The 20910-nt window shown below is 48.2% G+C and overlaps 1 protein-coding gene across 1 annotated transcript in view; it reads left to right on the top strand.

The window, feature by feature from the left end:
- APBB2 (amyloid beta precursor protein binding family B member 2) overlaps positions 1–20910 on the top strand; it is a 324017-nt gene that overhangs the window by 280881 nt on the left and 22226 nt on the right. The window contains exon 14 of the mRNA XM_036031648.1: positions 18356–18361. Coding sequence (XP_035887541.1) covers positions 18356–18361 — 6 coding nt within the window. The remainder of the gene's footprint in view (positions 1–18355; positions 18362–20910) is intronic.

The raw sequence follows: 20910 nt of genomic DNA, 5'->3' as shown, positions 1-20910 counted from the left end.
GACTCCAGGCCAGTGGGGAGGAGAATTTCTTTTTCAAATATTTTGTTAGAACTGAATTAGAGAGATACTGTGGTAAAATGTGGAGGTCTTTTAGAATAAAGTTGCACCCTTATGTGGGTGCAAGCGGGGCTCCTGCTGTTTGATCCACTTTATGGGTCGTGGGGGTTTCTTTAAAAAATGCGTGTTATGGATTCCTTTAAGAGCAGCCATCAAAGGGCACACAGTCCTTTGAAATAAATTGGGGGATAAAATAAATTGGGGGAATCTTACTCCTGGTCCACAGCTCCCTGGCTTTTGTTGTCCCAGTTCATTGTGTAGCTGAGCTTGAATTGTTTTCATCTGTATATTCGTCTTTGTGTCCATTGTTTGGCTAATTTGCATCTGGGTTCTTGCCACTCAGAGTGACGTCTCTGGACTAGAGCATCAGCAACACCCGGGGGCTTGTTAGGAATGCAGGCCCCACCCCAGACCTACTGAGTCGGAATCAGCACTTTAACTGTCCCCAGAGGATGCATTTGCACACTGAAGTTTGAAAGGCGCTGATCTGGGTCAGGGCCCCGCCCTGTTGGTAACTTTGTTAGGATCACATGTGACCCTCAGAAATGTACCTCTGGGGCATTCTCCTGATGTCCGTGAATGAGAGTGAGTGCATGCCACTTTGCTAAGAATGAAGTTAATTTATTTATTATTGTACTTATTAATAAATAGAAATTTATGTAGTAAGCTGAGCTGGTCCATAAATATCCAAGCTCCAGTAAAGAACACTTGAACTTCAAGGATCTCAGACTCTAGTGGGGGGACACAGACAGGCCTAGAGCGTCATGCTGTCCAGTGTCTTTATCTGTGTCACTTGACTTCCTTCCCCAGCACGGAGCACTAGTCCCCTTCTAGGTGTGCAGCCCACGGGCCACCTGCCCCTCAGGCCTGGGAGTCAGAAGGGGCGGTGCTTCTGTGCAAAGAGCAGGGGGTTACTCCAAACCTCTTGACTGAGTTACACTCTGGGGGTGAGACCCTGGCATGTTCATTGGAACGATTATCACGCACACTGTAATGCAAGACCCTCTGATCCCCTCAGAGATGAGGCAGCGGGGCGCAAAGGGATGTCTAAACACAATCTCAAATGTTTAAGGAATCATTCAGGGGTTTTCTTAGGCTACTATGTTCAGGGAGAGAGTTTTGAGTGGCCTCTGAGTTCAAAGCTGCTTTTACCTTTGGGTAAAGCAATATAGGGATGTTCGTGAGTGCCGGTTAAGGATAGTTCAGTTCATATTTATATGAATTTCTGGCAGCGTGTTTCCTAGGGGCAAATTCAGATGCTTTGCTCTACAACGAGTTAGCAGTGCGCACATTGTTATGACAGTCCTGTGACTTTCTTGTTTAGTGTTTATACTCATCTAATCAAATAAATTGAAATTGGACTATGGCTGTTGCACGTTAGAGCACTTATTATCCAGTTTAAACACTGGTCTAGAGGAAATAACATTGATTTTTTTCTGCGCTTCTTGGGAGCATCACAGGTTATTGGTATGCTGGTCAAATTTTTAATTAGGTTTGTACAGAAGGAAGAAAGATTAGTGGTTGGGGTTTTTTATTTTCTTAATGTAGTATGTAAATAAACTGTAATATTTTATTCTAATTAGGGAGTCAGATGATTTTTAAAAATTTGATGATCTGCTTCCATATTTTTATTTAAAGCATGTCAGCCTTTTAAAGTGGATAATAATTTTAAAGAACATTTTTATTGTTAGAAAGGGGAAAAGAAAATAATAGAACAGAATACCATTACAATACTCAGTTACAGCTACCTTATTTTTCAGGGAATGCACTGTAATATTTACCAGAATTTTGCACTTAACTGAACTTATCTTTCTATAAACCAAACCTTTTTTTTTCATTGCCTTCCTTTTGCAAACACCTTTTGTGGCCTTACTATGTATAAGCACCTACCATTATAACTGATGCTAGGATTCAGAGTTCATGTAACCAAGGTCCTTCACAAAGACATGTGTTCGATACCGCTGACTGCTCTGAGCACACAGCGATGAGCCAGAGAGTACAAAGCCAAAAGTGACAGGCCCCGGGGAGCAGGGGGAAGCTTCATCATGGAGGAGGTGACATTTGATCTGGACCTTGGCTCAGAGCTTGGAGTTTGCAAAAGAGAAATTTATTCTTGACATTGTAAAGGCATTACGTACTGATTGCATTCAAGCTCATTTTAAACGTACCTGTAGAAAAAAAATTATTGCATTTGAAATGTGTGTGTGTGTTGCTAAAAATACACTGGGGAAAAGTCCACAAGACCACTCAGGTGCTACAGTTCACTAGGGGGACTCACGGAGCTCACTGTGGGCTGTGTCACTCACAGTCGCGTGGGTTATCACAGCTGAAGGACAGGGACTGAAGTCAGCTGAGGGAAGGGGAACCTAGGGCAGAGCCCAGGAAAGGTCCAAACATAGACTTTCCAAACATAGAGCTGCCCTCCCCATGGGTCATGGGCAGCCTGGCGTTCCCAGTATTGACATGTGACAATATGCCTGGAGCACGGCCAACCAGGGAAGCTCGTCCGAGCCCTGGTGTCCAGAGTTTTGATTAGGGCTCCATTGCAAAGGCATCGCTGACCACCCACGGGGCTGAGCTCCATCTCTAGCCCCTCCAGAGGTGAAACTGATGCCAAGTGACCCAAAGCCCATACCCTGGATCACATTGTTACACTATCTAGTGTGACCTAAGACCCCCCCCCCCGGTAAACAAAAACACTTGTATCAGGTATGACATTCCATGGTCTTAGAAATCACTCCCAGAAGCCAGGAGGAAGGGCCAGACCTCTCTCTGGTCAAGTGGTCAAGGCTGAATTCCTTACTATACAGAAACAAAACCAGACACCACCATAAGTTTATAAAACTCACCATAAAGTGAAGGGAGACAAGACCTATGAAGGAAGCGTCTGGGATGCTGGGTGCGGGGGGATGGGCCCGGCAGCCCTGCCAGTTAGGATGCTTTTCCCAAGGAATTGGACTGAGGTCAAAAGGTTGAGAGGAATTAGCCAGCTGAGCACTGCCATGAAGAGCATTTGAGAAGGTGGAAACAGTTGATGGAAAGGCTCAGAAGTGGGACCAAGGTGTGGCTGGAGCACAGAGAAAGAGGAGGGAATGTGGCTGCAGCATTGAATAGAGAAGAAAAATAAGAACCAGATCCCAGGTGGCCTCGGAGACCCTGAATATGATGAACTGTGTCTCCAATCGATGTGAAGCCACACAGAGTTTTAAAGCAGGAGCATGATGGAGGAGCAGGAGCTCAGATTTGTGGTGTGTGTTTTTGAAGGGACACGTGTGTGGCTGTGAGACCAGCCAGGCTGGGACAAGAGTGAGACAGTCACAACGGAGCGACTATTAGGAGACCACTGCAGCCATCTCGAACGTGGCAGCTAGAACTGGCATGGTGGCAGTGGAGTGGGTAAGGGGGGGACAGCTTTGAGGGAGCAGTCAGAGACAGAGCTGGTGGGACTTACATGCCGGCCTGCCGCACGCAGACCCTCAGCTGTCCACACTGTGCTGTCCCCTGTGGGCATCCGGCAGCCCCATCTGATGTGTCGCTTCCACTCTGCTGCAGGCAGAGCATCAGACAACCAAACTGACTACAATTACATATAAGGAAGGAAGGGCAGCATTTGAAGGTGTGACAGGTGTGACGGTGAAATTGGTCCATGCCTCCAAACTTGGTGGTGTCTGTTCTGGCTGCTGAAGCCCAAGCTTCCAATCCCACCCCACCCCCACTCCCAGTCTGGGCTGTGTTCCAAACGTTTGTGGTTGCCAGAGCAGCTCACTGTACACAACTCTTCTAAAAAGCTGCAGTATTATTGGTTGTGGATTCAGATACATCATGAATTAAACCATGCTCCCCCTTTGAAAGACAACCATTGACTAGAAAAGCCTAACATAAAAGTGTCAGCACAGAGCTTAATAAGTGTTGAACAAATGAATAGACGTCTAATGCCCTTTAAAATAGGAACATTAAAAAGAGTTTCCAGTACACCTGTGGTATGTTTTACTAGACCCAGACAAGACCTCCTAGTCACATACACCCTTGATTTTCCATGTATGTTTCACTTTTTCTGTTTTTTCCTTCATAAAAGGAGTGTATGGAAAGTTGAATGTGGCAGAAAACAAGGCCCATGTCCCCTGCCTATTGCACTTTGTTAATTGTTCCATCAAATAACTTACTCTTGGCCAGAAACAATTAGAAAGAGGAAGTACATTCAGTACACATGCAGAATCTAGTTAGAGACCTTGGATTTTCCTTTCAAACTCTATTTTGGCCAATGGCTGACCACACTCTTATTTAAATGCTGTCGCTTAGCCAACTGGGCGCTCTTCTGCTTCCACATATATGGGTTCTCGGCGGCAGAGGACAGTGTCGGGATGCCAGTGTCATCTTGCTGTTAGATCAGGGTAAACACAAGGTGCTTTAGAGAGGCAGTGATTAGAAAGGTGTGTAGGGGCGAACTACTATTAAGGGCGTTGTGTAAATTGTCAGGGAATCTGAGAAATACCTTTCAGCTCAGTTCAAAAGTTGCTGCCTGCTTGAGAAAACTATGGTTTGCTTCTGCTTTTCCGTGGCATCGCAGCGGCTTTCTGGCTGGTGGTTGCAGAACGCCCTCCCCTGCCTCCCCTACCTCTCCACCCTGCACTAGTTAGTCATGGTCGTGTTAGAAACCAGAAACCCAGGCCTGGGACGTCAGCTTTCTAAAGAGGTTCGGTGGAATTAGAATGAACTTCCCAAGTCCTGGGAGTCCAGAAAGGAAAATGTGTGTTGGTGGTGGGGGTATTCCACCCTTCCCTCGCCCTGGGTCGAGCCTCTGGCAGCTGGCAGCACCTGGCTGGGCCACCTGGCGGGGCCACCTGGAGGGGCGGGGCAGGGCATGGAGTGGGCGGGGTGGCGGCTTCGCGCCTCTCCAGCAGCCAATGGGCGGGGGCGGCGGCGGGCGTGGAGCACGGGCGGGTGGGACTCTGGGAGGCGCGGACGCCACTCGCTTCAACTTGAGACCGAGGGAACGTGCTGCTGCTGGTGTGAGCGAAAGCTCCAGGCTAGCAGGTCCGGCGCGCCTGGCCTCTTCCCTGCACCGGAGGCGGCATCCCCGCCCAGCCCTGGCAGCGAAGGTGAGGGAGAGGGGAGGGGGCGGTAGGCCTTTGTCTGCGGGTGCATGCACAAGTAGCGAAACGGGTTGGAGCCCCGAGAGCTTGCTCGCGGGGACAGCGAGGCGGCCCGGGAGACACGCGGGACAAAGGCGGCCCTCTCTCTCCCTTCCCCGGAGTCACCGCTTAGGGAGGTGCCTGGGCAGGGAGGCCCGGAGAGATGAGGAGGGGGTCTCTCCGCCTCCCCGGAGGGAGGGCGAAGATTGTATGAAATGGGACGACAGGTTAGCAGTCTTTTACTTCCAATTTACCCGCGCAGCAGGAAGCGGGTCAGTGGTGGCCTCTTCACATGAGCTGCACAGGGCAGTTCTGTTGTGGCCAGTGTTAAAGGATTGAGTAAATGAGTGCATTTATCTCACGTGCCCTCTGGTGAATCACGTTTATGTCTTGTCCACTCAGAGTGAGAAATAATTGCAGGATCTGGGTAATCCAGTTCTTGAATTAAAAGCAATATGCTTTGGTGTAGAAATACTACATGTTCAAATAATTTTTATTACATTAGTATGACTTCCATGTGAGAAAATGCCTCAGATTCCCAAAATGTAGAAAAGCAGCCAACTTATCCACATGCTTGCTCTTGGCATTGAAAAAAAAGGAGTCTTACTTTAAAAAAGAAAGAAAGAAAAACGTGTTTTAAATATTGCATACAACCCTTTGTCGGGCTCTTGGGAGATATGTGTCTTTCCTATCTATTATCTGTTTCCTGAACCAATATTGTAACCAGGCACGTCTGTGATTCCCTAATTAATGTGTTGGCTGTGACTCTTCATTATTGCCCTGGGTGGGAGAAGGCGGAGGCGGCAATCCATTAGCCTTTCCTTTCTTTTTCCAATGCAGCTGCAGCCTGGCTTTGGCTTGTATCAGGAAAGGTGGGTTCTGACTGCCTTCCCGCCTTCCCATGTTGGTCTCTTCTGGTTTTCTTAGGCCGTTGAGTAGTCAGCCTCTTCTCCAGGCTGGCTCTGACATAAAGGCAGTGTATAAGTTTTCTCCCTCAAGTTCAGCTCGTTGCTATTGCCTTTTAGTTGTTCCTTGCTTTGTAAACGGGGTTTTCAGGTGTCCTGAGGCCTTTTGCAAGAAATTGCAAGCGTAACATACTGTGAGGAAAATAGCCGTAAAATCTGTACTTGTCAATTTTGTCTATTAAATTATAGACTGTGACCGTGTTGTCCAAAATGAAATGTGAATAAAAAGCTTAATGGGGGAAAGCATCCGCCGTCATTGTTGAAGAAGGGGCGGTGGTCATTCTTGGCCAGAAGGGACGGTGGTCATTCTTGGCCAGGTGGTCATTCTTGGCCAGGTGGTCATTCTTGGCCAGGTCAAACTGTGTTCTGGTTTGGTCAGGAACCCCACCTTCCTGACAGCTCATATATTGATGAGTTCTCCTGTCATTCTCGCAGGTCCTAGCTTTTGAGCAATGGGAATAATTTATTTAATGGGTATTTATTTAATACCTACTATGTGCGAAGGATTGGCAATGACGATTAAATGGTAAATATGACAGGTACTGTCTGGCTTTCTCGGAGTTCACGCTGCGCTGGCACAGGGCCCATTTCAGACACTCTGAAATGTGTGGATGACACGGAGCAGCTAAGAGGATTTGCTGCTGGCTCCTGCCCAGGAGACCAGCAGAGCCCAGAGCTGTAGCTGCGCACAGGTGTGCCGAGGACACCTCCGCTCCACAGGTGGAGGTATTAATCGGATCGGTGGGTCCGATGAATGCACAGAAATTGTCTTGAACCGGCTAACTTTGTTCATGGATACCTCTCAGAAGAGTCCGGGACTGTAGGGAGGGCCAGACACTGAGTTCTAAAAGAGTTTGAAAAGTGGTATTGTATATTTGGATGTGCTAATCCCAGTCTGTTTCAAAGCTATCAGCTGTGCCGTGTCCTAGTATTACCTCAATGGCCTGCGTATTGAACGGCCCCTTGGGGAGGTGAATTTCATTCCGTACCACTGACTGAGCAACGCTCTACATCTGTCCACAGTGTGAAGAGGTGACTCCTGGGTTTGGAGATCCGGACCACAGGTGGAGGACGCCAATTTACTCTGCTTTTCATGGGTTTTCGGGAGTGTAGTGATGGCACGTAATTTCCTACTCGTCTGAGTTTCCAGACTTTTCAGCAAATCCCTAGGGTCACATGAGAACATACTAAATGGTAGTGTGAAGTGTTTTTTCCTAAGTGCCCATTTTAAACACTTAAGAATATAAAATATTTGAGAAATTCTCAGACCTTGGGATTTCTCTGGTCCCAACATACTACCTGGCACTGGATGCTGTCCGTAAATAATTGAATAGTTGAGTGGGCAGATGAATGAATGGAGATAAAACATCTTGTTTTCTGTTTTAGGGTTTAACTTTAACCATCACATATACTTAATATTTATCATCTTTAGATGAATTTTCTGTTCGGCAGATATGGGACATCTGTGTGTCAGGCGTGAGGTACTGAGGGAATGAGACAGGCAAGATTCAAAGGGGCAGAAGATAAGCCAGGAAAACAATTTGGAAGCAAGATGGTACAGGTTAGGGTACATGCCATGAAGACAGTCAATAGCACAAAGCAACACAGAGTAGCTCAGTGGGTCCACAGGCTACCAAGAGGCAGTCGTCCTTGGAGGTGACGTTTGAGCTGAGCTTGGAGGCTGAGAAGAAGCCAGGCACTTGGGGAGTGGGCAGGAAGGTCGGAGGGAGAGGAGCACTCCGCGTGTTCGGGGTCTCAAAGGAGGGCAGTGTGGTTGGAAGCAGGAGCGAGGAGGCCAGCAGTCTGCTCCTGGGGGGAAAGGGACAGGTGGGGACAGGATCCTGCTTTCTGTCTAGGGGTGAAGGTTTGGCTTTGCTTGTTAATGCCATGAGAAACCTTTGAAGGGTGGTAACCAGGGGTGTGTCATGAGCTGATTTATTTCATTAAAACATCTCAGTGAGTGCTGTTAAGGGGAATGGGTGTCAGGAGCAGAGGCAGAAGCTGGGGGACCAGTTGGCGAGTCCTGGTCCAGGAAAGGTCAAGGTGGTTGTGGTGGGGATGAAGGAAGCAGGTTGTGGAGGTTAGACTGGCAGGACTGAGTGTAGACATGCAGGAAAAGGAATAATCTAGGGCCACACCTGGAATTTTAGATTTATTATTTATTTATGTTGGAAATGCATATTAATAGGTACAATGACTGCACAAGGACAGTTACGCAATGGGGCAGTCCATTTTCAATTCATGTTGTATTAAGACCTTGACTTAATTTTGTTCGACTCTCCAGTGTGGGTGAGCAGCCGTATCCAGTGGATGCTGTGCATGTAGCCACTTTCCTAAGACATTTTCACCCTTCGGTGCTCTGCCTTTCTCAACTGAATATTAGACCTTTGAACATTTCCTTTGTTCTGTCATAAAACTAAAGGATCAAAGTAAGGAAGGAGATAGGTTTAAGCTTTAATCCATATGGAATAACTCTACCTTTGCTCCCAGTTTTATAAGAAACCATTGACAGTTGCATTGACAGTTGTGAAATAACAATTTCACATGCAACATCCTACGTGGTTCCAACAACTAACATTCTGTCATAAATAAAACTTGTTCTGTAGGTATTTCAAATCAAAAAGAGTAAATAAAACCCCCTAGTAACTTGGCTGGAAATTCACTGAGCATTTTGTGAGCTAGAAAAGCGATGTTCTTGTATCTGTGAGGCAGAGAGATGAAATAGTGTCCGATAGGATTTTTGGTGCCGTCCTTGTATCTGCAGATTTGTGCACTTGAAAGATTACAAAGGTCAGGGGACTCTGGTTTTGAACCCAACTTTGGTTCGGTTTTGCAAAAAAAAAAGAAAAGAAATATTAATACAAAAAATACTCCGTAAGCAGAGAAGGGGCAGAAGTGACTGGGCTTCCAGCCCAGCTGGGACAGAAACCTGGACTGGCTTTCCCAGAACACGTACCAGGGGTGTCCCACATACGGCCCACATACAGCCCCGGGATGACTGTGAATGTGGCCCAACACAAAATCATAAATTCACTTACTACCTTTTTTTTTTTTTTGCTCATCAATTTTCGTTAGTGTTTGTGTATTTAACGTGTGGCCCAAGACAACTCTTCTTCCAGTGTGGCCCAGAGACGTCAAAAGGTTGGACACTGCTGATGGGGATGAATAAATTATGACAGTTAAAATAATTATGATAGAGGAGAAGCAGCTACAGAGAGCACAGATGACAATTGGGGCCGGTTTGGCCTGATTCTGTCATGTCGAAGCATGCATCTGTATTCCCAGTTACGTGAAGATGCTGTTTTTAAGGAGTCTACTGTGCTGTTTTTTTTTTTTAATTTTCTCCCCCAGTCCCCCACCCTTAAGCATGCTAAGAAGAGTCACAGCCTGCTAGCGACCTTGAAATAAAGTGACTGGGGCAGAGCTCCATGTGAATTCTGGCTCTCATATTTGGGTGTCCATGTCACACATTTCAGTTGAGCAGAAGGTTTTCGGTTCTAAAAAAGGTAGACACTGGAAGAGAGCTCTTACTCCTGCATCTGGGTGGACTCGTTTCTCGCTGGCTGTGGAGTTTGTCAGCTGTGACAAGGATTGCTCCGGCAGCTCAGCCTGTCGCACCGGTGCAGTGCACGCTCGCTTTCCTGCTCTGCTGTTTGTCACCAGCTTGAAACCCTTTTTCCTCACGGGGCCTTGCATTTTCCTGTTGCGCTAGGCTCCACAGATTATTCAGCTGGCCCTAACCTCAGTTTTCGCCCACATTGTATGTTGCATGGTGGAATCAGATTGTCATCTAAGCAGGGTTCAGTGCTTTTTCTGTAAAAGCCCAGATTTTAAATATTTTGGGCTTTCAGGCTGAATGGTCTCTGTTGTAACTACTCAACTCTGCATTGCCGCACAAAAGCAGCCGTAGACACAGGAGGTGAGTGGGTGTGGCTGTGTCCCAGTGACACTCTGTTTATGAAAACAGGCAGAGGGTAGATGGTTTGTGATCCCGGGGCCAGAGTTTGCAACCCCTGACTTAAAGGACCTGAAGGGAACCTGCAGTGACAACTGAAATGGGAACCTCGCCCTTAGGAAGTCAGGAGGCTCAGTCACCTTTGGCCAGATGTGTGCTGTTCTGAAAACCAGCTTCCAGAGGTTGGGCTGTTTGGGGTTCTTCCGTGGCAAACCCTTAATCAGACACCCCCAACCTACACGTGAGCTTCTTCAAGATGGTACGTCTGTCAGCTGTGAACCGGCACGGACACTGAGAGGATGTAATCGGAGGGTGTCACCTTGATGGGAGTGTGGTTTTGGTTTTTAGTGTTACCCTATTTGATGGAAAAGAAAAAAGATGCTGAAACAAGGAGACCAGCTGCATATAAAAAGTAACCTTATTGAATGGGAAAGGTGTATTCTTTCCGTCTATATCAAGAAGTTAACTCCCGCTGGGGTGGCTTAAAGCCCCTGGGGTGGGGGTGGGGGCGGGTCCTCTGCGCTGCCCTCCAGCGAGGCTCCTCCCACCTCTCTGCCTCCGCGTGCGTGGGAACGCGTCGCCCCTGTTCTTTTTCCTAAACGTTACACAAAGGTTTATTTCTCTTTGAGTACGATTATTAAGAAAATTATCTGGGGAGTCAGTAAATCTTGATAGAAATCATTGTACAGGGGAAATTTATGTATTGATTTCTCTGGAAGCAGAAGAGCCGTTTTTCACGTAGACAGATGTTCTGAGGAGGGAATCTAGTTAGGGGCCCTGGAGACGGGGTGGTGGCTTCTGCCAGAGACGGGGACGATCGGAGCATAGATTCGCTCTGCTTTCACGCGGAGTCGCAAGAGATTAATAATCTCTCAGAAGTCGCCTCCTGCCCCTTCAGATGAAATATATGTTTTATTAACGTTGTTTCAGATGACATGAAAACGGAATATGAACTAAAGTCGTTTTTAAAGCGATGTCTGTGATAAATAGTAGCAGCAGAAAAAAAATCTAGCCAACTGTCTTTTGTTCACAGCATTCTTCCCTTAGGTTCTTACCAAGCTGATCAGGTATACGGGGAAAGAGGTTAGTTTATCCCATTTGTTTATTTATTTATCCAGTCATTCAAACATATTTATTGATTACCTACCATCTGCCAGACAGTGGTGACTGAGCAAGGCAGAAAGGTTTCTGCTCGCATGGACTTGACTTTTCGGGGCAGTGGGGGACTTTACTTTTGGGGCGGAGTGACAACCGATGGTCATTGGCACCAATTCAGTGCCAGCAGGTACCCCCAGTTTGGGGTGCAGTGCAGAAGGAAACTTGATTCAGTACAGAACAGCTCGGTGGTGGTACAGTATGGCTGTGAGGCAGCCCTGGGGCCAGCCGCCTTCCTAGCTGGGCAGCTCTGCTCCGCTCTGTGATGCTCTGCTCTGGTGAAACATCTTCCGAGTCTCACCTCAACCAGGAAAACGCAGTCTTCAGTGGGGAAAGTGGGCTTCCCAAGCCAGAGGGGGGCCGGCTTCTATAAAACAGAAGTCCCTGCCCCTGGTCCCTGAGTGATCTATCCTCATGGAAATAAGGACTGCAAGTGCTCACAGTTGGATTGGTCCAAAAGGCATTTCCTTGATTGGTAGAACGGAGCTGCTTTGATTGGATGGGAAAGTCCCTGTCCTATTGGTTGAAATAGGATTCTAGGAACTCCTCTATTAGGGCTGGCTCAGATGGCAAAACACAGCTAAGGCAGGCAGTTCAGTGCAGGCTTCTCCATGAAGTGCAGTTTGCAGGAGAGACTCCTGTGTAGAAATGACTGCTAGGCTCTGTTTTATTTATTTTTATTGTTATTTTTTATTTGAGCCCAGTTAGCCACCAGGAGCCCTTTTTAGTAGGTGTCTTGTTTCTTAGGGTTCACAGGGAGAAGGAAGGGCAGACAATAAACAAATACACAGGGTAGTTTTAGATGGCTGCGAGTGTTGGCAGTGACTGGGTGTTCCAGGGGGTTCTTTTGGAGGCGATGACCAAAAGGAGGCACCCTCCATGGGAGACCTAAGGAAATAAACGATCCAGGCAGCAGGAACAAAGAGCACAAAGGCTCTATAAGGCAGAAACCGCCCTGTGTAGAAGTTGGAGAACGGAAGGATCCAGGCGTGACTGGAGCCCAGCAGACATGAGGCAGGAAGCGAAGTCAGAGAGATTAATGGGGAGTTTGAGTGGGACTCATCAGCAGAGAGGAGCACAGGGTAAAAGGCTGCTGTATAAAAGATGAAATCCTCAGCCTTTGCCTGGGAAAGTTATTCAGACCAAACAGAGCATTTAATTGGTGTCACCAGGTCCAGCAGTAGTAGAAGCTAATATCGAGTAGGAGACGAGACCTGAGCTACCTCTCATCATTGAAGGGTGGGGTCTGAGGAGCCCATTAATTGGGAGGGAGGGAGGGAGGCTTAGGTGCCAGGTGCCCAAAAACACAGAAAAAAGAAGAGACTGGTCAGGCAGACCCGTGTTCCACTTGTGGATCCACCACTGTCTAGCTGTGGGGGTTTGAGCAAGTTAACTTAAATTCCCTGCACCCTGGATTCCTTGTTTGTGAAATGAGAGTGGGGGAACGCCTCCTGCGTGCAGGGTTATGGTGCGGCTTGGCCATGTAGTGCACACCGAAAACAGAGTCTGGCTGGTTGCATATTCAATAAATGGGAGCTGCTATTGCTATTTTGTTATTAGCCATCAATCATCCTGGTGTTGATGTCTATTTCTGTTTGGGTATTTTTGAGTTTACAGAGTATCCGTGTTACCAAACTCAGGGGATTTGTTGACTGGTGTCTTTATTTAAGAATCATATGTGGTTGTGTGTCTTCTTTTCATTGGGTAGTTTTATTTACTTGTAACAAGTAAAGGAGGTAAGGGATTCACATCTGAAGTTTTTTCTCCCCCTAAAGAGAGGCTGAGCCATTGCTTCTGTACACTATTTGGTTAATTACATGTCGATTTCTTCTTTGCAATTGGCTACCCTAATCCACCTGCAGTAGTTCTGGTTGCAGTTCTGGTCAAGCTCATCCCTTTGCAGCTGCCTCTGCAAAACATTGTGCTACATTTTAGCCTTTAGCAAGAATAGTATTTAGTAAGAACCTCCCAGACCTCGAAACCCTTGTCCTATGGAATAATTTAAATGAAGGCCCAATTTCTTGGCTTTTTGTGTCGTCTACACTAGTGTGCCTTCGATCTGCACAGATAAATGGGGATTAGCCATACCGTGATAACCCTACGTCCTCATGAAAATCTAGAAACTGATTTAATTATGAATGTGCCTTGCCCACAAGAGGCCCTACGGCCAGATGCGTGGGGTTGAAGAGAATTCACACTCAGGCTCACCGTGGTTTTCACCAGGAGCCTTGTTCGTGCCTTGCCTGTGGTCTGTGTCCGTATGACCCTTCTTTCACAGGAGCCACTTTCCTAGTAACCAGAGCTGTCGTATTCCCTCCTGTGCTTCGAAGTCGTTAAATATGCACACGTCCCTCCACCTTGTTGGATAGCAGCCTTCTGCATGTTTAGTTTTTGTTTTCATTTTACTATCTCAACTTTCAAAAAGGAATCCAGCTCGTGGTTTCTCAATTCAGGGAATAATTTACACAATTTTATCCTTTGGTTATGCCGTCAACTTGACACCGAGAAATGGTAACACGGCATGACTTATTTCTCACTTGAGAACTCACTGTAAGTAGTGCGTGCCTTCTTTTGCTCAGATATTCTGAGAAACAAGTGTTTTTTTTCCACTGTAATACAAAACATGAGAGGAGACACTTGTTATTTTATGCTCTCTTCAAAGATGGAATTAAAAAAAACTTCCTGTTTGCTCTCAATGTCCTTTTTCCCCTCACTAGAGAGCTGACTGGTAACCATTGTGTTTTCTCTCCGGTGGCATGAGGAAGTCCTTTGTTTAGAGGGATGTGCCTTGAATTTCAATAGCCTTACCCCACGTTAGGTCCTCAGCTTCACACTTAGTCCCCTTGAAACTGTAACTCCCCTACAGGTACAGGGGGCTCCGTGCTGGGGGGCAGGAGCAGGGAGGTGGGAAGGGGACTCACTTTGAAAAGTAAGGGGCACACTGGGTCAGAGACGGACGGGTGTTTCTGTCACAGCTGTCGGGTCCTGGGAAGGACAGAACCTTTTCCCTGAGCTAAATTTTCTGAAACTCACCAGACACCAGATGGTAAATTTGCATAAAATAAGAATTCAGTTCAAGTCACAGGACTTCCCCCTGCAGGGTTTGGATGCTAACAGAGTCTGTGAATGAGTTTCAGGGATTATTGAACCTTTGCCCCCACCCACCTAAGAGTCTGCATAAAATTGTGTAAACCATTTTCTTTCTGGAGTGTTTTCGTCAGATTCCAAAAGGTTCTATGATGCAAAACAGGTTAGGAACCTTCCTCTTGGCAGAGGTCCGCCTTCTCACCGCAGCCTGCTACCACGCCGTGGGCGGTCGGGCTGTGGGAGGTTGTGCAGGTCAATGAGTGATCTCCACGGCGCTTTAGGGAGTGAGGACCACTGTTCTTCCCATTTTACAGATGAGGAAACTGGGGAACACCGAGGTGGAGGGCCTTGGCAAAGGACAAACATCTAATCTATGTCAGGGACAAAAAACAATTACACTTGAAGCTGGGGTGAAAAATAAACTGTTAGGTTCAGGATTGGGCCGGGGAGATTTCATGACTTAAAGTTTTGTAGTTTTTACTTCGATGGCACGTGGAGACTGCTGGCCTGTGCTGGTGCTCAGAAGACCCCCGGCGATGAAAGGCGAGCATCTGAAAGTAGCACGGTGCAGAGAGTTCTGCAAAATCGGGGTGAGAAGTACACTGGCAGGCCTGCTTCCCGCACTCAGTGTGCGTGAAGCCGGCAGTTGTGTGGTTGTGTGCTGCATAAGAAGCAGGTGGCTGGGCCAGGGGTTAGGAAATGCCTCCTCTTCCAAAAAGCCGGAACAGACATTGTCATTCTGATGTGCTATTCATTTTGAGGAATTTCCTATTCATTTGGATGCCCAGTTACACAAGCCAAATACGTATGTTACTTCAGGCTTATTTTAATGAAGACAATGCCAATTACTCCCACATTGATTTTTCCCAAGAAACCGCCGCCGAGTGCATGCTGGTCACGCAGCCCTGGGTGTGCGGCCGGTGCAGGATGACTCCTGGGCTTTCATTCTCCCCACTGGTGTCTTGTACAGCAGGAAGAGAGTGAACTGGTGCATGACTCTAAATTTAGCCTTGTACACTCTCAGAATGGTGTGTCTCGGGCAGAAGCCCAGCCTTGGGCTGATGTTTTTTTTCCCCCCCAGCAAATTTATAATGTGTCAAATTGGCGGAGCAGCTGCCATTGTGACTCTTCTGAATTTTTTGAATGACATTTCAAAATCACTCTATAGCCCTGTGTATGTCTGGCTTTCACTACAACACTTAAATCAGGCAGTGCCTATTATCCCCCAAAGAATTAACCTTGTTAAAAATTTGCAATGTTGTTTTTTTCTAAGTTCTGCCCTAAGGGAAAAAACACAGCAGCTACATGTGGGTGTCATTTCCTTGAGTGCACCGCTAGCAGTGGGCCCGGTAAACCATCGAAGGTTCCGACAATGAATGTGCACGAAACAGACGGATTGGGTTCTCTGGGCTCTCGATCTAAGGTTGCTGGGCAGTGTTTTCAGCATACCCAGGCGTAAGCTTTTTATTCAAATAAAAGATTGAAGATATTTGGTATATATCAAAATCTGGTTATAGAAACGCTTGCTGCCTTCTCCTCCTTCTTTGTGTTAAGAGTCAAAGCACAGAACAGATCTGTCTGTGACAAAAATCCGAGCACCATGCAGTTCCTTGACCATCTAATCTGAGATGAGAACCCCTAGACTCCAAGAGGTTCAGTGATAATGTTTACTCAACACTAGACTAGAATCTAGGTCTTTGGATCCTTTGCTGCTGGTCTGAATTGGCTCCGAAGACTAACTTTGGGAGTGCGGCCACGGGCCAGCAGAGGGACACAAGCAAGAGGTGACCGGCCCTCACCCTGGGTCAGTGGGAACCAGCAAATCCAAGGAGAGGGCCACAGGTCCCTCCCGAGGTGACACGTCATCTCAGATGCTGCCCAGCACGACCCAGCTAAGACATGAAACCCTCAGAGGAGTAGGTGATAACGGTAATGACGCAGTTTTCGCACTTGGTCATGTGCCAGGGACTCTGTTACACACACCCTCTCTCTCAATGTAATTCTCACGACCGCCCTGAGCCAGGTGCCCTTGCCCCTCTTTCACGGGCATGGAGGCAGGTTCCAAGGGGCTTGCTGCTGTCTAACGACTGCTGGGCACGTGGGAGGAGCCCAGGAAGAGGTGATGGTGAGTAACACACCAGGGGGAGCACAGCTGCCCGCAGGATTCGGACACCGCTCTTTCTGCTTAGCCTAAAGGGCCTCTCTCAGGAATTCTCAACTGCCTTCTCCCCCTCAAAAGTACACAGGCCAAGGAAGGAAGGGGCCAAAACCCCACGTGGTCTAAAACCCCAGGTTTTTTGCTGTAGTCTTTGCCCCTCCCTTGAATGCTTGTGCAGAGCAGCCTTCTGGATCACTTGGGGGGACAAACCACGAAAGGGCTCTGCAGGACCATGAGTAAGTATGGGGCACCCCTCACAGGTACAGTCCAAGAAGGCCAAAATTCGAGTCCTGCAGGGAGACCACCAGATACCAACTTCACCGTGTGATAGCTGTGTGGCTACCATCAGGTTCCTCAGCCTCTCGGAACTTGTCTCCTGTTCTCTCCATCAGAACAGTAGTACTGACCTCGGCAGATAGCTGTTCGGGCAACACAGCCAGAGGGCAGGACAGGGCAGCTGTCAAGAACGAGCGCGAGGCAATCCCATGTGTCACAGTGTTGGTGCGGTGCCCCGGGACATGCTCCCCCAGAGGTCTCCCTCACACGTTGAGGCAGGTAGTTACCTGTTTGTGTTAGAAGGTCACATACGCTTACTGTGTACTATTCAAACAAATATTCAAACAAACAAATAGAATAAAATCCTCCGTAGTCCCTCCTCCAGATAACAGTTCATGGTGTAGATGTTGTGTTACCCCAGACTTTTTTTACTGTGCATGTACGACACGGTCCAACTTCGTGGGTCTTTTAGATGAGACCATGTATCTGTGACTTGGATTGCTCGCCTGTCTGGTTTCCCCCACTTATAATAACAATAACACGCTGTGGTCACCACGCTGTCCGAGGTTCAGCTCTGCCTCTCCTCCTGATGACTGCGGCTCGAGGCCGGCCGAGCTTGCTCTCCACCACTGTGGTTTGAGCTTTCATAGCTGCGGAGTCCTGCTCGCTGCTCCTCCGTGGGCCTGGCCGCGGGCACTGGGGAAAGCAGGTTTCCATGAAAGTTGGTTTCATCCTCACCACCTGTCACCCCGGCCCCACCTCTGCAGTCCACCTGCTTTATGTATAATGCCTGGGCTCTGCCCTCATGCTCTTTCATCTGGGCTGTGACGGATCCAGGAGGGGATGGTAAGCGGTCAGGGTCAGACGGTTCAGTGGCTTCCTCAGGGTACCCCTGGTGGCTCAGGGCAGCTCTGGGGATGGAGCTCAAAATGTTTGGCCCCAAACCACAAATTGCTGTCAGCATCTCACCACTTTCCGTTCCTCTCTTCCCTGGCTCATCTCTGTTTCTTCACCCATTAAGCTTTCATTTACTAGTTCACCTCTGCCCTCGACCTTCTGCTCTGTCTGGCTCCCTCCTGTTCCGTTGCCCTCTCACAATGCACTTCAGTGAAAGTACCTCGATTGCAATGTTGTAGCTCTATTCCTAGAATTTCAGGAGTGTTAGTAAAACGGGTAAGGGGGGGGGGGGCATGTCATTGCTTCCGTGGGTTTTTTATTGGGAGCAGGTGGAGCTGGAGCAGGATGATAAGTGCCCTGCCAGTGTTTACTGCCAACAGTTTCCTGTATTTGACTGCGATATTTTAAGCTCAATTACCTCCCCCGGCTGATATGTTGCCTCTGAACTCAGCTGGCATCTCTTGGCTTCATCGTAGCGTGGCTCCGAATACACACTTCTGTGTAAGAGTTCAGCTGAAATAAGCACCAGAAGGTTATTAATTGCAGCAAAGTTGGGGAATCAGGTGGGATGTCAGTGCTGAGTTGCTGCTAACGATTGTTTTCTTTACCGGATGCCGTGTGAATCCTAACGTGTTGTGTTCTGCTCTGTTCCCTCATGCCTGCCCGGATTCAGAGAGAGGTAACCAACCGATTTTCACTTCTCCCCCTTCCTGGCGTCCTAAGTGTCTGGCACAGCTCACCCGCTTCCTTCACGCCACATTCCCATCGTCACAGCCGTCATTGTCGTTGAAAGGCAGAACTTCGTTCTGTTTAACCTTTCACCATCGTCATTCTTGTGTGTGCTACTTCTAAAACAAAGTGTGGAAGCGCAGCTGGGTTGCTAATCCTTTGTTGTGTGTGACCCTGTTTGGGAAGGTGGTGGGCAGCATGTGTGAGGACCTTGGTCACTCGCCGATGGCTGAGGAAAGTCTTCCCCCGCGTGCTTGGGAGGAAGCGTGATGGAAATATTCGGGTTATGTGCCCTGTCGTGTAACGAGGCTTTTCATGCTCCTTGAAGGATTAAGATTAGGACTTGCTTATGTTACACTTCCTCTAGAGTTGTATGGGTAAGGTTTAGCTGGAGACTAATAGAACTGGCTCAATTTCCATCTCAAATACGAGCCAAAAATACGGGGTCCGGCACAAATAACACCCCTTTCCATTACATAAAATCCTTCTACTACAAAACCATAAGCAGGTAATTCTGTAACCTAACAGCATCACACTCTAGCACACCACACGGCATTATTTTAGGTGAAATGTTCAAATTGCTGTCCACCTCGTGCGAGACACTCGCGTACTTCTGCCAGCCACAAGTCACGGCGTTCCTCCTGCTGGGCCCTGTGTGTGGAGTGCTCCGCCCTCCCCATGGCAGAGGAGCGAACTGGGGGAAGGCTGCTCTGAAGAACTGGGCGTCTTCCCACCGGGCGGCTTGGAGGCCTTAAGCTTCTCTATTCCCCAGTTTTATCGCTTAATCAAAGCTCCGTTGTCCCATGTTTTTTAAATGTTTCAATCCAAGTTCACACTGTTATTTTGTATTAGTTTCAGGTGTGCAGCATCGTGGTGAGACAATCATGTACTCTACAAAGTGGTCCCCCTGCCACCACACGTAGTTATTGGAGTCTTACTGTACTCCCTGTTCTGTACTTTACATCCCCGTGACTATTCTGTAACTGCTGATTTGTACTTCTTATCCCTTCACCTCTCTCCATATTTTTATTTTTTATTTTTCAAAAGAGTTTATTATCTTTAGAGAGAAGGAAAGGGGGGGGAGGGACAGGGAGAGAAACAATTGGTTGCCTCTTGCATGCCCTGACCAGGGATGTGGCCCACAATCCAGGCATGTGCCTCAACTATGAATCAAACTGGTGACCTTTTGGGGTTCGTGAGATGACACCCAACCCACTGAGCCATACCAGTCAAGGCTCACCTTTTTTTTAAGATTTTATTTATTTTAGAGAGAGGGGAAAGAGAGGGAAAGAAACATCCATGTGCGAGAGAAACATCGGCGGTTGCCTCTCATGCCTCTCCCCCCCGGGGGCCTGGCCCGCAACCCAGGCATGTGCCCTGATCAGAAATTGAATCAGTGACCTTTTGGTTTGCAGGCCAGCGCTCAGTCCTCTGAGCCACACCAGCCACGGCTCTCTCCATTTTTGATGGAAGAAGAAAGTTTTGAAATTTTTCTCCTTGAAAGAATGATCATGGTCGCTGCCTGGGGAAGTTGAGGGACACCAGCAGTCGCCTCTCTGTGCTAGAGCCGCAGTCTCAGGTGGCACCTGGCTGGGGCTGAGCCTCCACAGCTCAAGCCCGTCTTCCTCCCGGAGGATGAGCTGCCGTCTCTGCTCCGTGGTGGGGAGGGCACGGGAAACGACACGGTTTGGGTGGGGAGCCCCGCCAGGGCCAGTCTCCCAGAGGGGATGATAAAGAGAATTTGCGAGCTGGACCCCTGGAGGCAGTGGAAGGAAGGTTCTGGAGGGTGAGGACTGTACTTTTGGGTGTGAGCTCCCTCATCTAAAGTGACAAGTCCTGTGTGGGCCCACGTTGAGGACGTTTTCAGATGTTTGCTAGTTCCTACCCTCCGGTCTTCACCGGGAAGCAGCTGCTCTGAATAGGAACCTGAGCAGGACTTTTCGAGGGGGCCAAGTGCTGTCTGCCCACGCCACCTGGACATTCGTACGTGGCAGAATTTCAGATCTGCTGTTCACACAGCCTGTGGTCTCACGGCAGTGCCTGGTGAATGAATGAGTTCACCCAGGTGGCGAGTTCCTGGGATGCTCCTTTCAGAGTTTATGAACTCAGCAGCTTCTTAAACTTGCAAGGAAGGAAAAACAAAGTTGCGTTAACCAGGCTCGAGCCTGAGCTTTGTGCTGTTAGCGATGCTCACAGGTGGTGATTGTGGCAGTGGGTAGCATTAAAAAACAGCCGTGTGGGGTGTGTGTGTAAGGGTCTGGAGAGGCCATCTAGGAAGACGACGTTTCTCACCCCCTTTCTTTCTCTTCCCTCCCCTGCCCCCAAGACAGGGTTTTCAGGGTACAACCAGAAAATCGGCACAGTTAGGCAAAGAAGAGCAGGCCGTCTTGCAACAGGACTCCTCCCTCCAGGCCCCGTGCAGGTGGAGCAGAGGGGAGAGGGAACCCTTATCACAGAGAGCGAGAAGGGGGTGTTTGGGTCGAATCTCTTTGCTGGTGA

This window comes from Phyllostomus discolor, chromosome 1 (assembly GCF_004126475.2).
Source record: "Phyllostomus discolor isolate MPI-MPIP mPhyDis1 chromosome 1, mPhyDis1.pri.v3, whole genome shotgun sequence".
Classification (NCBI taxonomy): Eukaryota; Metazoa; Chordata; class Mammalia; order Chiroptera; family Phyllostomidae; genus Phyllostomus; species Phyllostomus discolor.
Note: the sequence above shows the minus strand (reverse complement) of the source record. Positions and strands in the feature narration are given on the sequence as shown.